The following is a 17,334-nucleotide window of genomic DNA, read 5'->3' as shown; positions in this document are numbered from 1 at the left end:
ATGGGAAGACCTGCAGGCAAGAGGCCAACAGTGTGTTGCCACTATGTGCCTGTGTTCTTGACTTTACAAGTGATCATTCCAGTAAATTGGTAATACCTTTCTTGGGAATAATATAGCCACGTCTATGAAAAGCTTCTCAACCTTGGGGGTTTCAAAATAAATCCCTGGGATGGGAAGAAAACATTAGAACATCCATTTAAAACTTCTCATGTTTGCCTTTTTTGCATATGTTTTGTTAAATAGTTGTATATGTGTGTGTATATGTGTATATATGTATATGTCTGTGTATGTATATTATATACATGAAACATGCCAAAAATCAAGATTTAGAAATATGATAAATATATATATTTATATTTAAGAATATTTAAGCAGGGGCGCCTGGGTGGCTCAGTCGGTTGAGTGTCCGACTGCAGCTCAGGTCATAATCTCGTGGTCCGTGGGTTCGAGCCCCGCGTCGGGCTCTGGGCTGACAGCTCAGAGCCTGGAGCCTGTTTCGGATTCTGTGCCTCCCTCTCTCTCTGACCCTCCCCCGTTCGTGCTCTGTCTCTCTCTGTCTCAAAAATAAATAAACGTTAAAAAAAATTTTTTTTTAAAAAGAGGTTAGAGTGGGAGAGAGCCAAAGCATAAGAGACTCTTAAAAACTGGAACAAAATGAGGGTTGATGGGGGGTGGGAGGGAAGGGAGGGTGGGTGATGGGTATTGAGGAGGGCACCTTTTGGGATGAGCACTGGGTGTTGTATGGAAACCATTTGACAATAAACTTCATATATTGAAAAAAAAATTAAAAAATTAAAAAAAATTTTTAAAGAATAATCATATATATTATAAATGTAATATCTATAAATGATATATTAGAATAATATATATAGCTGGCAAATAATGGAATATATATATGTACTGGAGATAATTTGACAAATTATTGAGCAGATCACTTAGTCATACGAAAAGCCTTTCATTTCTTCGTATTCTTGGACCCAGCCATTTCATTTCTTAGAATGGATTCACTTTATCCTAAAGAAATAAACTTACATGTGTGTAATGATTTAACTATATGAGATGTTTACTAAAGAACTCCTGTGCTGTGAGCACTGAAAACAATTCAAACAGTGGTGCCTGGGTGGCTCAATCGGTTAAGTGCCCAATGTAAGCTCAGGTCGTAATCTCATGATTCATGGGTTCCAGCCCTGCGCCAGGCTCTGTGCTGATAGCTCAGAGCCTGGAGCCTGTTTCAGATTCTGTGTGTGTGTCTCTCTCTGCTCCTCCCCTGCTTGTGCTCGCTCTCTCTCAAAAATAAATAAATAAACTTGAAAAAGAAAAGAAAACAGCCCAAATATTCGACAGGTGGGGATAGGTTACATAAAGTATGGTATATCCATATAAAAAGTCTTAACAGACTGCTATTCAAAATTATGGTGGCATGTAGGTGATTCAGTCAGTTGAGCATCTGAGTCTTGATTTCGTCTCCAGTCATGATCCCAGGGTCGTGGGATTGAGCCTCCTATTGGGCATGGAGCCTGCTTAAGATTCTCTCCCTCTGGCCCTCTCTCCCACTCCCATGCACTAAATACATAAATAGATAAATAAAGTAGTAATAGTAGTAGAAAAAATCCTATGGAAGAAATCCTGATTTTGTAGGTTAAAAAAAAAAAAAAGATGACAAAAGATTATTTAGTTCATATGCCTAGAAGAAAGGAGTGGGATGATGAACCAAATGTTAATAGTGGTAGCTCTTAGTGATGCCCTAAGGGGAAAATTTTATTTTCTTTATACTTCCCTGTGTCATCTTAACTTTTGTACAATAAATGCACAAATAAGCAACAAATAAGCATTAAATGCTTGACTAAGGATTCCATTCATAAAGTCCCAAAGTTGGCGATTATAGAAGGGTATACAGTAGCAAAGTCTTTCCTAGCCCTGTCTCCCAGACAAGGAGCTCCTCTCTCCAAAAGTATGGAGGGTAATGGTTTCTTGTGTATCTTTCCAAGGATCTGTTATGTTGATAAATTTTTTTTACCCTTTATCATACAAATAACAGTATACAAAAGTTCTGTACTTTGCTATATTAAGTAAGTCTGTGCACCTGTCGCTTCACCCACATCTACAGTCTATGTGTAGGATCCAACTCCCAAGAGTGGAATTGCCGAGTCAAAAAAATGTGCATTTGTCCTTTGGGTAACTATTGCCATATTGCCCTCTGAGATTTAAAAACAAAAAATCGTTTCATCGTTTCTTCCAGTACTGGAATGGTTTGGGTGTTGTTTTTGTTTTTTGTTTGTTTTGCTTTGTCTTTCATTTGTGATCCACTTTAATTTATCCCGGCTTGATGGATACTTAGTAAGAAAAACAAATCATGTAAAATATTAAACTCCTCACTTAGAGGTGGAAATTCAAGTGCTGGTTGCCCCCATCTGTTTGATCACAGGATCTAGATGCAAACAAGGACAGCTTGCGAAGGTTCAGCTTACGCAGGGAACGAGGAACACAGCCAGACCTCTTCTCTGTGTGCAGGGTTGCATCCAGAGTCACACTGTAGCGAAGAGGGAAACCCTGAGAGCTCCCGTTCCACCTTCAAGTGAACTTTTCACTTCAACAGAACTCAAGTCGCTGGTTGGATCTTCCTTCCAAAATACTGTAAGTTGCTTTCATCCTCTAAATACAAAGAAGCGGTGTCCCCCTGTGGGGTTGGGGTATGTGTTTATGGGCTGGCGTGCGTTTGGCTATGACCGTGTAAGAGCACACGGGAAGAGCGCTAATTTGATTCCTGTAGAGGTTGTCTAGACCGGTTACTCACTGGCAAACCTAAGCAGCTGCACTGAAATGTCAGATGGATTTGCACAGCTGACTCAAGTTGCCAAAATGAGAGCGGCAGAGTAGTTCCATAAACTGACCCAATCCAGTCAAGCCCTGCTTAATATAGATACGGCATAAGCTTAGCTCCAGTCACCCCTAGCTGCTCAGCACACGCTGCTGGGATTCTCAGGGGGGAAAAAAATCTCTCAAAGCAGCGTTAACCTGGATTGCTTGTTCACTGGGGGAACTCCTTGAGAGTCGATGATTTTGAGAGTCTTTGGTTATTTCTCCTTCTCTAGTAACACAGAGAAATATCGAGAAAAACAATCATGTCAGAACACAGCAGGAATTCAGATCAAGAGGAACTGTTTGATGAGGAGATTGATGAAGATGAAATCTTGGCCAACTTGTCCCCTGAAGAGCTAAAGAAACTGCAGTCGGAAATGGAAGTCATGGCCCCTGACCCCAGGCTTCCTGTGGGAATGATTCAGAAGGATCAGACGGACAAGCCACCCACGGGAAACTTTGACCATAAATCTCTTATGGATTATATGTATTGGCAAAAGGCATCGAGACGCATGCTGGAAGACGAACGTGTCCCTGTCACCTTTGTGCCATCCCAGGTAACCAGGGATTTGTGTACAACAGAGAAACGGCTGCCTGGGCCTGAGCGACAGGTGTCCATGTTGCAACTGTCATTTCTCAAGACTCCATGTTTTTCTCTTGTTGTGTTGCCTCTTCTAGGTTAAATCCATGTTTAATCATATGCCAGATTGAAACTTCCTGAAACACTTACATGGTAGAATTGGGAAGAAAAAGTGGTAATTGCTTGTCAATGTCTCTTTTTTTAAAAAAAATTACTATGGGGTTCGCCGTGTAGGAAAGCCTGTATTCTGCAGACATGATACTTAATGAATTAACTCATAACCCAGAAGCATTTGTCCTTGACTCTTTTTTTTTTTTTTTTTTGGCTCACAAGCTGTTTTAAGAAGCTGGTGAAAACTCTGTACCCCTACTTCTGCATATGCATTCATATGCAGTATTTCACGTACAACGGCCAAGGTCTTAAACCCCTCTGAAGACCCACCACACAACTTACAGTTAACCAAGTTAAATAACTAAAAATTCAATATTAACACAGCTTATTGGCTATCAGTAATAAGTTTAGAGACTGATAGCTATGACAGAGTTGTTTTAAGGATGGTTCTTTCTTAAATATGTTCTTTATATGAAAACTAGAATTTATGGTTGAATCTATGAGACGATTGTATATTAGCATACTTTTTTAAATATTCCACTTACAAATGACATAGAAAGAAGAAGACAGAGATCCCCGCAGGTAAAGTCTCTTTTTGTTATGCCTGCTTATATAGATATCTTGTCTCATTGCTCTTATGCAGGCTGTAATTAAGGAAAGTTATAAACTATCTTCATGGTTAGGAGAGTTTAAACATGTACTAAACTTAAGAAAATAAATTGCTTGCTTGATCAGATTCCAGTTTCAGGTATAATCTCCAGATATTTTACAACTGTACTAGAAGACAGTTCTATGTGAATGTGAATTTCAGAAAAAGAAAAATAATTGAGTACTTTGAACACTTTGTTCCCTTGGTATAATTTAAACAGCTTGATGATTGGCTCCCCCTCCTGGGAAAGATGAGAAATGCAGTGGTGAAGGCTTTAAGTGGTTTTAGGATAACTGTTGTCAGTTGTGACTTCCAACCAACAATGTTAGAAGCGATTAGAAAGTTACTGCTTGAAAATGCTACATGAGCTTTTGAAATGACACCAACGAGTTACACATGTGGTATAGGAAAGCACCCTGATTGTTGGGCAAGAATCTAATAAACATTATTGATTAAAGGCTGCCATTTTCTTTTCTACATTAAGCAATTGTTGCTAAATATCTAAATAATCCAGCCCTCTTTTGTAGCTGGCTCTGCCTCTAGATACATTGTTTCAAAAGAAACTGACTAGCAAGCCTGTCCTTGGAGTAGCCAGGGCAGTTACAGAGCTGAGGAGACCAAAAAAGAAAAAAAACAAAAAACCAAAAACCCAAGTCTAGGTCTTTGATATATTTCAAAATACCAAGGTGCTCTCATTTTCCCCACAATATGTTACATTTTCAGGATAAGTATGTGATGTACACATTATATTAGGTTAGCAAGAATTTAAGGAATGCAAATTTTGTTGAAGGCAATAGGTAAATTATCCTGTAACCCGGGACTATGAGTACAAAAATGCCTATTCAGCTATATATAAAACCAAGAGTTCAATGTATTGATAGATAAGCCTGTGAGGTTTTCACAGCAAATCATTTTTGGGTCACTTCCAGAATTGAATACCATTTTAAAAAACAATACAGAATCTGAAAACAAAATTAGGTTTCAGTTTAATATATGGGATGAGATAAACACAACCGAAAAAAATGTGTGTTTGTATGTGTAGTATGGCTATAAAAATTCATCTTTATTTAGGTTATATTTGCTTACAAAATGAGTATGCATACTTTGTTTCAAAAAGGAAACCACTCAAACACTTGAGAATTATAGAATGTAAAAAGTAAAAATCCCCCAAATGCTTCCCTTCCCCAGTTATCTTTTTAAAAATTTTTTTAAATGTTTATTTATTTTTGAGAGAGACAGAGACAGAGTGTGAGTTGGGGAGGGGCAGAGAGAAAGGGAGACAGTCCGGAGCAGGCTCCAGGCTCTGAGCTGTCAGCACAGAGCTTGACGCAGGGCTTGAACTCACAAACCACGAGATCATGACCTGAGCCAAAGTTGGACACTTAACCAACTGAGACACCCATGTGTCCCTTCCCCAGTTATCTTTTTCTTTTTCTTTTTCTTTTTCTTTTTCTTTTTCTTTTTCTTTTTCTTTTTCTTCTTCTTCTTCTTTATCTTTTTCTTTTTTTTTAAGATTTTATTGTTTGGGGTACCTGGGTGGCTCAGCTGGTTAGGTGTCTGACATTAGCTCAGGTCATGATCTCACGGGTCATGGGTTCGAGCCCCACATCAGGCTCTGTGCAGACAGCTCAGAGCCTGGAGCCTGCTTCAGATTCTGTGTCTCCCTCTCTCTCTGCCCCTCCCCTGCTAGTCCTCTTTCTTTTTCAAAAATAAAATAAAAACATTAAAAAAATATTTTATTGTTTAAGTAATCTGTACATCCAATATGGGGCTTGAACTCACAACTCTAAGGTCAGGAGTCCTGTACACCCCCCCCCCCCCCTTGATGAACCAGCCAGGTGCTCTTCCCTTCCCAGTTAGCTCTCTTTCTAAGAGATAACTACTAATTTGGTAAACATTACAAGAGACTTTTTTTTCCCAATATTTTATAAACTTGATATGTTGTATATGTGTTTATATACGTATACACATACAAACGGAATGCTATACATACAGTTCCTTTGTTTTTTTTTTCCCCACTTCATAATAAACCTTTTTCTTATTTCTAGTAGCTACTGCTCTGCTTCATATCTCTCCACTGCCCTGTGTTCTAACCCTCCTAAAACTCTCTTTTAGGTGGACATTCAAGAGCAGCATGAAGAAGGAGGCACAGGTAATAGACACGTGTCCCACTATTTAAAAGAAAAGCTCAACAATGAAATCACAGCCAATAAAAGAGAATCGAAAGGCAGCGACGATGTCCAAGAACCAGATGAGGAAGATGGTGAAGAAGATGAAGGAGATGAAGATGATGAAGATGATGAAGATGATGAGGATGATGACGATGATGACGATGAGGATGACGATGATGAGGATGAAGATGGCAGGGAAGATAAAAAGCCGCAAAGAGGAGAGGAAGGTGAGGGAAAGGAGCAAATCAGAAACGGTGAGAGCAGCTCCCCCCAAGTAGCTAAGAAAGCATTCGAAGAACAGAAAGACAGGCCAGAGGTCCAAGAAAAGAGCGAGAAGAAAGTATCAAAATTAGATCCTAAGAAGTTAGCTCTAGACACCAGTTTTTTAAAGGTAAGTGCAAGGCCTTCAGGAAACCAGACGGACCTGGATGGGAGCTTGAGGAGAGTTAGACAGAATGATCCCGATATGAAGGAGCTCAATTTGAACAACATTGAAAACATCCCCAAGGAAATGTTACTGGACTTTGTCAACGCAATGAAGAAAAACAAACATGTCAAAACCTTCAGTTTAGCAAATGTGGGCGCCGATGAGAACACCGCGTTTGCCTTGGCTAACATGTTGCGGGAAAATAGGAGCATCACCACTCTCAACATCGAGTCCAACTTCATCACAGGTAAAGGAATTGTGGCCATCATGAGGTGTCTCCAGTTCAACGAGACGCTCACTGAACTTCGGTTTCACAATCAAAGGCACATGCTGGGCCACCATGCCGAAATGGAAATATCCAGACTGTTGAAGGCCAACACCACCCTCCTGAAGATGGGCTACCATTTTGAGCTCCCGGGCCCCAGAATGGTGGTAACCAACCTGCTCACCAGGAATCAGGATAAACAAAGGCAGAAGAGACAAGAGGAACAAAAACAACAGCAACTGAAAGAGCAGAGGAAGTTGATAGCCATGCTGGAGAACGGGTTGGGGCTACCGCCTGGAATGTGGGAGAAGTTGGGAGGACCCATGCCGGATGCCAGGATGCAGGAGTTCCTCCAACCTCCTCCTCAGCCTCCCAACCCCCAGGCAGTCCCCTTCAGTCGGCAGAACGAAATGATGAAGAAGCCATCACAACCTCCGAAGTACAGGACGGACCCTGACTCCTTCCGGGTGGTGAAGCTGAAGAGAATCCAGCGCAAATCTCGGATGCCAGAGGCCAGAGAACCCCCCGAGAAAACCAACCTCAAAGACGTCATCAGAACACTGAAGCCAGTGCCGAGAAATAGGCCGCCCCCGTTGGTGGAAATCACTCCCAGAGATCAGCTCTTGAATGACATTCGTCACAGCAATGTCGCCTACCTTAAACCCGTAAGTAGAGGGAAAGAGAAATGGGGAGCAAGCACCAGCCAGTGTATCCCACCTCTATTCCCTGCTCATTTTTGTTTTTGTTTTTAATGTTTGTTTATTTTTGAGAGAGAGACAGAGTGTGAGTAGGGGAGGGGAGGGGCAGGGAGAGAGGGAGACGCAGAATCCAAAGCAGGCTCCAGGCTCTGAGCTATCAGCACATAGTCCAATGTGGGGCTCGAACTCATGAAACATGAGATCATGACCTGAGCCAAAGTCAAACACTTAACTGACTGAGCCACCCAGGCGCCCCTCCCTGCTTGTTTTAATGTGAGGACATTCTCATGAGTGTGACTAACTGGAAGAAGCCCATCAACATTACCAGTGGACCTAAATTACTAGCTGTCCTCTTGGGCATACATACATCTGTACACCTTAGTAATAATAATACTAACAGCTAACATTTATTAGGTACTTACTATGGGCCAGATTGATGATATGAATTATCTTATAGGGCTAGCAACCCTATAAGGTGTTATTAGTCTCCACATGTTATTAAAAAGAAACTGAGGCTTAGAGAAGTTAAATACCAAGTATAGGAGATACAGGTAGAAAGTGGTAGAATTGACGCGGATACCCAGTTCCAAGTTGAGGATGAAGCTTTTATTTGCCCCAGCCATAAAGTGGACCTTCAGAGATCTTGAGGAACCTGTTGCAGGAATAAGTAAGAATGAAGCCTAAATCAGGCCCCTTATTTGTAAATAACTGAGGGCTTCCACAATGTTTAAAGATAGTTGGTACTTTTTTTTTTAATTTTTTTTTTAACGTTTATTTATTTTTGAGACAGAGAGAGACAGAGCATGAATGGGGGAGGGTCAGAGAGAGAGGGAGACACAGAATCGGAAGCAGGCTCCAGGCTCTGAGCCATCAGCCCAGAGCCCGACGCGGGGCTCGAACTCACGGACCGCGAGATCGTGACCTGAGCTGAAGTCGGACGCTTAACCGACTGAGCCACCCAGGCGCCCCAATTGGTACTTTTTTAGTAGATGAAGAGAGACTACGTACAATTGCATTTATATATTCTTCACTTTTTAGACAGCCAGACAAATGGCAAACTTCAAGTTAGTGTCTCCATGAATTAATGGAGTTTTAACTATTTCAGTTTTAATATTTACAATGATTCACTATTGTTGCTGCTGATACATGAAAGTATTTTATTCCTTGCAGGTTAAGTTGAGGCAATAATTTTTTTTGGTCATTACTATGATAGCATTTATGGAATCTGAGAGGTGTGTGTCCCAAGGTCACGGGTAGCTGATAATTAACTGTATTATTTTAAAATTTTTCTTTTTTTTAAATTTTTGTTTATTTTTGAAGGAAAGAGGCAGAGTGTGGGTGGGGGAGGGGCAGAGGGAGAGGAAGACACAGAATCAGAAATGTGCTCCAGGCTCTGAGCTGTCAGCGCAGAGCCCAACATGGGGCTCGAACTCACAAACCGTGAGATCATGACGTGAACTTAAGTCGGTCACTTCACCGACTGAGCCACCCAGGTGCCCCAGTTTTAAATCCTAGTGTGTAATTCAGCCAGAATAGTCTGTACATGATTTCATCATAGGGAGCCTCAATTTTTTAAAGATGTGTTCTACATATGTATGTTCCTTTTTTCCCATCTGCTAGTAATGCAGAATTGACAACATTCCATTCCTCCAAATCAAAGATGACTTTCTTCTGTGTGGTAGGATTCTGGTTCTTCCTAGGGCAGAAGCCAGGGTGAGAACATTAGAGGTCCCATGAGGTCAGGCAAGAGTTCTTTGCCTGCCCTTGGGTACCACATCAAGACTTGCTGCACCTGCTCCTCTCCCCGGCAGCCAGACCTCTGTAGGGGGTGGATTGGGCTGTTGTTTTGAGAGAAACTAGCTCTGTTACTGTGCAACCAATCATTGGTAAAGCATCTGGGAGCTGCCTGGGAGGCTGTACCATCAGAAAATAACAGTCTAAAAAGAGTGAAGGGAAGTCTTTTTACAATCTACATTAGAGGTGGCCTGTGGATTCAGAGTAGAAGAGATAAACAAGTTCCGATGATCATCTGACCCAATTCCCTGCCTTCCCAGGGAGTGTTGTAGTGAGCGAGTCTGCTTTTCCTAGAGTCTGTTTCATTCTACCCATTCACTTATTCATTAATGCTACACATATTTACATAGTACTTTTTACATGTCAGGCACCATCCGAGGGGTCAGGAATACTGTGGTGAATAAGACAGGTGCAGTCTTGGCCTCATGGATCTTAGGGTCTTGGTTTTGTAATTTCCATAGTCAGGACACTCTGCCTTTTGGTCAGCTGAAACCAATCCAACTCTGAGTTCAGATTCCAGAACAGAGGGCAATAAAATAAATTCCCAAGGATACTTATAAAAGCGCAACACCCTGCTAAGTACTACACTTTCCCCTTTTGATCGATTCTAGGAAGTTACCAGTTTTAAGCTGTGTTTTGTTTTTACGGTCCACTGAGAAGGAAACATGCTTCAAAGTAAACTCTGACATGAGTTTTGAATGATGCCCTTGCACGTTGGCCTCTGCTTGGAAATGTCTTTTATCTGCTCCAACGGATTGGCAATTCCGCCTGCTTTCCGCTGCCTGGTTTGGCCAGCAATAGGTATCTCTTTGCATATATTTAAGATACAGAATGTCACGCAACTTCATCCACATAGTCCTGGAAAATGCTCTGCAAAAATGTGAAAATGCATCATTCCACTGACAAACCTTCACTCCACTAATGTCCCTTTGCTCCCCGCTGATCAAATTTTGTGCTTTGCTACATGCATGATAAATCTCTGCTTTCATGATGAATCATAGCGTGATCTTAAAAGCTATTCTTGTTATTTTGAAATCATTTTAGGCTTGCGGAAGTTCAAAAATAGTGCAAAGAACTGGTACATACCCATCACATTTTGTCAACTTTGACATTCTTCAAAAGCTACTCTATTTATTAAGTTTCATTTAGGTAATCTACACCCAATGTGGGGCTTGGGCCCATGACCTCGAGATCAAGAGTTGCTTGCTATCCCCGCTGAGCCAGCCAAGCATGCCCAAACAGTTTTTTGTTTAAAGTAGGCTCCCCACCCAGTGTGGGGCTTGAACTTGCGACCCAGAGATCAAGAGTCGCATGCTCTACTAACCCAGCCAGCCCGTGTAGTTAATGGAAGTGCTAATAGGGTTCAAGGCCATGGTGTGTTCGTGCTTGTATGTGCAAACAGCTATTGTAAAACATCATGGCATGCAAGACGCTTTCTGGTCTGGGGACTGTGGAAATGTCACTGAAAACGCCCCTGGTGATGGTATCACAAAATCTGAGCAGAAAGGGATCTTTTTAGCCAGCCAAAGGAGACATCACAGCATTCATTTTGGAGAGCTTAAACTAAAGGTTTTTAGGTTTTTCTCCCCACGCTTGCGTTGGTAGATAGAGATGCCCTCCAAACCCCTGGGTTTTCAAATAGGAGGTTAAGATGAAAGAATAATTTTGAAATGTGATTTTTTTTTCCCCCGTGTTCCTCACTGGAATCTTGAGTGTCCAAAAGCATATGTACAAATTATTTAGTATTATTATTTAGGAAACTTGAAAGGGAAAAACAAGACTAGCTCTTTTCCTCTCGTGGACTTGGAAATCCTCTTTTTGCATTTGCCAGAGGAGATCTCATCAAGTAGTCAGTTTGTATTTTTTAATCGTATTTTTTCATTTCAATGCCTATTCTGTCCCCATGCTTGCTTCTGGCCTGGGAACTTTGAAATGAAGTTGCTAGCAAAGAATAAAAGAAAACCTGTACACTTGCTCGGCTTAAATGCTACCTCCTCCAAGAAGCCGCCCATTTAATTTAGCTTAAGAGGAATGTATGTATTCTGTGGGCCAGGGATGGAGAACTGACAGATTGTCAGCCAAGGCTCCAGGCCTATATTGTTTGGCTTGAGTATTGTTGTACAAAATTTAAAATACCACGCAATAACATCGAGACATCTGGCACCCCTGGAAGCCTCAGATCTGGCCACAGTGGGCTCACATTTGCATGTACTAATCAGGTGGATCTGGGATTGGCTTCTCCCTTGAGATAGATGATGGACTCTTGAGTCTTTCTGTCTCCACCATTCCCTACCGCCTAATACCTGGCCTGTTCCACTCATTTGCATGACTTAGTTGGCTCCAGTAGAGTTTTTTAGGTTCTTCTCTTCTTGTTTTTAGCTGTGCTTTTAAACTCTCTGTCTTGTCTAGCAAAGTGAATTTATTAGATAATCACTAATTCCTTTCCCTATAAGTTAATAACTAGTCAGTGTGATACCAGCCCAAAACAAAGATGTTAGGCTTATACAGGCTTATCCTTCCCTGGCAAATGTATGATTTTTTTTTTTTCATCTTGAAAATTTTGTGGACCACTCACTGCCTACCATCCCAGATGGGTCTTTGTACTTCTCCCTGAAATAAAATTCCATCTGCGACAACAATTTAATTCACCGAGGCTAAATGCATTTATATCTTACACAAGCTTCAGTGCCAATCAGAAAAGGCGTTTTAGGGGCGTCTGGGTGGCTCAGTCGGTTAAGCGTCCGACTTCAGCTCAGGTCACGATCTCGTGGTCCCGTGAGTTCGAGCCCCGCGTCGGGCTCTGGGCTGATGGCTCAGAGCCTGGAGCCTGCTTCCCATTCTGTGTTTCCCTCTCTCTCTGACCCTCCCCCATTCATGCTCTGTCTCTCTCTGTCTCAAAAATAAATAAACTTTAAAAAAAAAAAAAAAGGCGTTTTAACATTGACTCAGTTTCACTTTGGGCTCACCTATGTATTTCTGGATTGCTTCCACTCAATTGCCTAAAAACACAGCTAAATTTCTCCTTCGGAAAGACTTCAGTTTAATAATATCCTAAGCAGCCTTTGTTAGCCAAAAGTCTCAATGACGCATTGGCAGTTGTGATTATAAGATGCAACATTATAGACTCTTGAGTCTTTATCTTTATTTCTAGCCATTTCTTCTTTGCCTCATTAACAAGATCTTCTTTCTCCTTAGGATTTCTGGATTCTCTCCTTTCACAATTTTCTCCTTCCTATTTTTATCTTTTCCCTTTGTTTCAATTGTCACATAATCTGGGACACTCCCTGGATCTCTCTTTCCCCTTAGATCACTGGGGTTTTCTTGACTACTTCGTTCAATTTGTCCCCAAGCCAAGCTCTTAAGTTTAGATCTACTTGTGTTTCTGGTTCCCAGTGTTCCATGCTCTCTTCCTTCTCTCACGAGTTCAGGTCTAAAGCCCCAGCATTATCTTCAACAACTTTTTTCCTGCCTTATTGTTTTTGCTCCTTTAGAGGATATCTCTCTATAGGAAAAAGCTATGTCACATCTCAAACTCCCCTAGAAAGAGCCTATGCTTACAGAATTACTTAGTCTAAGAGCTGCCATTTCCTAATACCCACTGTAGAAAAGAATCTATGGTATACAACGTTTCTGAAGTCTGTGATAGTGATTGTTAAAATTTAGCATGCATCAGAATCACCTAGAAGGCTAAATACGGATTGCTGAGCCCACCTCTGGAATTCCCCATTCCATAGGTTTTAGATGGTGCCTGAGAATTTGCATTTCTGTCAACTTCCTTGGCGATGCCGATGCTACTTTTTTGGACGCCACACTTTGATGGTCACAACTCCGTGACCTCCATGACAAACCACATCTTTTAACAGTTCCCCTAAAGGAACTTCCTTCCTTGCCTCTATACCCTCTATTCAAATGACCTTTAATTCTATTTCTATCTGTTGAAATCTATCCCAACAGGCTTGACTCAAATACGACTTCTTAAAACAAAAGAAACCAAACAAGTTACCAGTAGTGAATACTTTCCCTTTCTATTTCCATTCTCCTTAATCTGCACCTCTCTTATTGAATCTCCCACATTCTGCTTCAGGTTCAGCCCTCCTAAGGGTACAGTATAGGTCTCCTAGGGGACTGTGAATTCCTCAAACTAGCCTTTCCTCTTCTCTGTCCTGGATACCCACTGAGGTGTTGACTGAGAGCAGGAATTCACATCCATATGCCAAGTTAAATAACCCCTACTGAGATGGATCTTCTCTTCCCGGCCCAGTCTCTGTGAGTGTATGTATGTGTGTGCCTTATGTAATGTTCTCCACACATACTTTTCTTAAACTAGTTTTAACCAACAAGTAAAGGGGGGAACAGGACCCCTAACAGTACTACACACTGATTCTCATGTGTTTGTAAGTTTTAGGTATTTATAACAGCAAGGCTAGCTATCTTTTCCTTTACAGTTTCTGTCTTTTGTGTTCTGCTTAGAAATGGCTTCTTTTGGAGATTACTAAGATACTTGCCCATCTTTTATTCCTGCATTTGTAGTTGATTTTTTTTAAATTTCCTAATGTTTATTTTTGAGGGAGAGAGAGAGAGCATGTGCGCGTGTGAGATGGGGGGGGGGGGGTGGCAAAGAGAGAGGGAGACACACATTCTGAAGTGGGCTCCAGGCTCTGAGCTGTCAGCACAGAGCTGACGCAGGGCTTGAACCCATAGACGGCAAGATCATGCCCTGAGTCAAAGTCAGACACTTAACCAACTGAGCCACCCAGGTGCCCATGTAGTTTTTGGTTTTAAAAAAAGATTCCATATTACAGATGAGTTAAAGGGTTAAATTTTAGAAGTAAATAGAGAGCAAAAAGCCTCCTTTGTTATTTCTTTTCCAAAGAGCTGACCAATGACAGCTAACCAATGACTCATTCTTTTTCACAGTGAATTGCCAACGTGGTCATATTTTAAATATATCAATATGTATCTGGGTTTACTCTGTTGGGCCAGTGCCACATTCTGCTTTTTAAAATATTTTTATTAATTTGGAACCCTCCCATGCATAACATTATGTAAATAATAACATTATGTAAAATGATTTTTTTCCATTCAACAATACAAAGAACACACTGTTCTAGTTATTTGTTGCAACTTTGTAGTCACTTTAAATACTGGGCAGTGCATTTTCTGCTCACTGGTGTTTACTGTCGGTGTCTCCATGGTTGAGCCCTACCAAAGTGCTGTCACAACTGTCGCATCCTGAAAGTCTGACACCAGGAGGGAGAGGGCCAAAGCACATGGAGAACCCCTTGGTTTGAAGGCTGGGCAGGCAGAAGCAACCCATCAGAAGTCTCCCCAGGAGGCAGGATGTTGGGAAATTTCCAGCCAAAGGTCATGGGCAGAGAACTGCCTGTAGGAGGGGCCATAGCAGATGGCCAAGATGGCTCATCAAGCTGGCAGGTGGACATGGGGAATAGGAGGAGGAACATTCTTAGTCATTATTGTACAAACTCTGAATGTCCTCTGGAAGGTACATGCATGCGAGGTAAGTCACCCTCCTAAGATGTAACACCACTTGAAACTGTTTAACAACTTGCCTTGTATTTAAGTTGTTCCTATGAAGCAAAACTAAAATAGCAGTCAGACTTTTGCTACTCTTTTGTAATTTTTTTTTTTTTTTTGCCTTAGGGCTTCTCCCAGTGATGTTTTATTTTTAAAATTTAATTGAGCTTCAAATTAGAAATGCATTTCAAGAAGGAAAGACCAGTTTTTATTATTTTTTATTAAATTTTTTTAAATGTTATTTATTTTTGAGAGAGAGACAGAGACAGAGTGCCAGTGGCGTAGGGGCAGAGAGAGAGGGAGACCCAGAATCTGAAGCAGGCTCCAGGCTCCAGGCTGTAAGCTGTCAGCACAGAGCCTGATGCAGGGCTTGAACCTGTGAACCGCAAGATCATGACCTGAGCCAAAGCCAGATGCCTAACTGACTGAGCCATCCAGGCGCCCCAGAAAGATCAGTTTTTAAAAGAATATATGTTTTATACTTTTGTGGTGGTATTTTTTTGTGGTTAAGGCTTGGGTACTGATATCAGGCAGATCTCGATTCAAATCCTGCTCTGTCACTTACTAGCTGCGGGGCAAATTGTTTCTCCTCTCTGAGCCTGTTCCCTCCTTACAAGGCCTTGCTTTTTGAAGTGTTGATCTTGACTACTAGCTTGTATTATATCCCTTCATCCTTAAAATAGCCTTGTCTGTTAGACACATACTGTTACTGTCGTTTTACAGTGGAGAAAACGGATGTTTAGCACCACACAGCTAGGAGTGCCAGTATCAGGATTTGAACCAGGCGGATTCCAACATCTGCCCTTTTGTTTTTATAATATGCTTCACCATGTACTTCAAGCCCTTAGATCAGTCCCTGGTATCAGTAAATGCCCACTGAATGGTGATTGTGGTTGTTACTGTTGTTTTATTATAATCTGAGTGGCTCTCTGGCCCCAATTTCTCATCCATTCTGTAACTTTTCAGACACATAGTAAGTTTTTGTCATTTTTGCTGTAAAACTCTTGAATTTCCAAGATTAATTTTTTTTCTCTTTTCTTCAACTACTTCAATCCACAGGTGCAACTGCCAAAAGAGCTGGCATAAGTGGCAACAGAATCATCTAGAAGAGCAAGGATTTGAGATAATGACTCTCGTATCAGAGTTCGGAGACTCTTTGAGCAGCATACTTCTGGAGCCAGGTGGTGGAAGCGGGAATGGGCTGACATCTGATAGGAGCATTTTGTAAATGCAGAGGCAAAATAGGGGCTGAAAAGGGAGGAGGAGATAAGAAAATTACTATTCTGGGACACCATTCTCTATGTCCAATCAGTTTGCGTGACTGAGATAAAAATGCAGTCACGCTTCCAGCAACAGAAGTTTCAAAGAGATTTTTGTTTTCGTAAACGTTTGTTTTGCTTTCTTCTGGAAAATAACAATAAATACTATAGAAGTGTTAAGTATTTCTCCCTCCATCTCCTGCTGTAATTCATTGCATGGTATCTTAAAGGGCACAAATCATGTTTCACTCTCTGGATATGTGAAGGGTTAATTGGGCTCCAGGACCTGCTGATGCTTTGAAATGGAAGAATGGTGAATGAGCTCTTCTCTGGAGAATCATGTGAGGATTTTCAGTCCCCAGCCCTGTTTAGCTTGCTCTCTTGGTCATTCCCCTGGTGGATCGTACTTCAGAAAGGGGTGTGTGTGTGTGTGTGTGTGTGTGTGTGCGTGTGTTTATCTGTGAGGAGCAGAGCAGTTAAGGCATAGGACATGGAGAAAATAGTGTTTCCAGGAAAAGTAATGGGAAAAACAAACCGTGTATGTATACACACACATAAATATACATACATACTCATACACGCGTATACTTCCCTGTTTCCATATGTAGAGGGAGAAAGGCAGAGAACATGTTAGTTTTGTTTTGTTAAAAGTTTTGTATAAATAATGATTGATAAATTTTTAGTTTTAGCTAATATATATAAAACATATACATATATACACACACATATATGTGTTTAGTCTATGCATCTAATTTGATCTTGTTGCTCTCCTCAAAAATCTTCTAAAGGAAATTTGCTACAGGGTTAGCTGTTAATTTCTTACTGTATTAGTCAAGGCCCTCCACTGTCTGTTTCCGATTTAGTCATATTTGCCACAGATTCTTATTTTTTTTTTTTTTTTAAATCTCATGCCCTCCTTTTTTTTTTTTAATTTTTTTTTTTTCAACGTTTTTTATTTATTTTTGGGACAGAGAGAGACAGAGCAT

The 17,334-nt window shown here is 41.1% G+C and overlaps 1 protein-coding gene across 1 annotated transcript; it reads left to right on the top strand.

The window, feature by feature from the left end:
- Window positions 1-2,489: 2,489 nt before the first annotated feature.
- On the top strand, window positions 2,490-16,531 carry LMOD3 (leiomodin 3). The gene is made up of 4 exons (XM_019469752.2): window positions 2,490-2,634; window positions 3,093-3,416; window positions 6,315-7,727; window positions 16,149-16,531. The coding sequence occupies exons 2-4, from the start codon at window positions 3,123-3,125 to the stop codon at window positions 16,173-16,175; spliced, it is 1,734 nt and encodes a 577-aa protein (XP_019325297.2). The 5' UTR covers window positions 2,490-2,634; window positions 3,093-3,122; the 3' UTR covers window positions 16,176-16,531.
- The last annotated feature ends 803 nt before the right edge of the window (window positions 16,532-17,334 follow it).

This window comes from Panthera pardus, unplaced genomic scaffold, assembly GCF_024362965.1.
Source record: "Panthera pardus isolate Hobbes unplaced genomic scaffold, ASM2436296v1 HiC_scaffold_8, whole genome shotgun sequence".
In the NCBI taxonomy this organism is placed as follows: Eukaryota; Metazoa; Chordata; class Mammalia; order Carnivora; family Felidae; genus Panthera; species Panthera pardus.
Note: the sequence above shows the minus strand (reverse complement) of the source record. Positions and strands in the feature narration are given on the sequence as shown.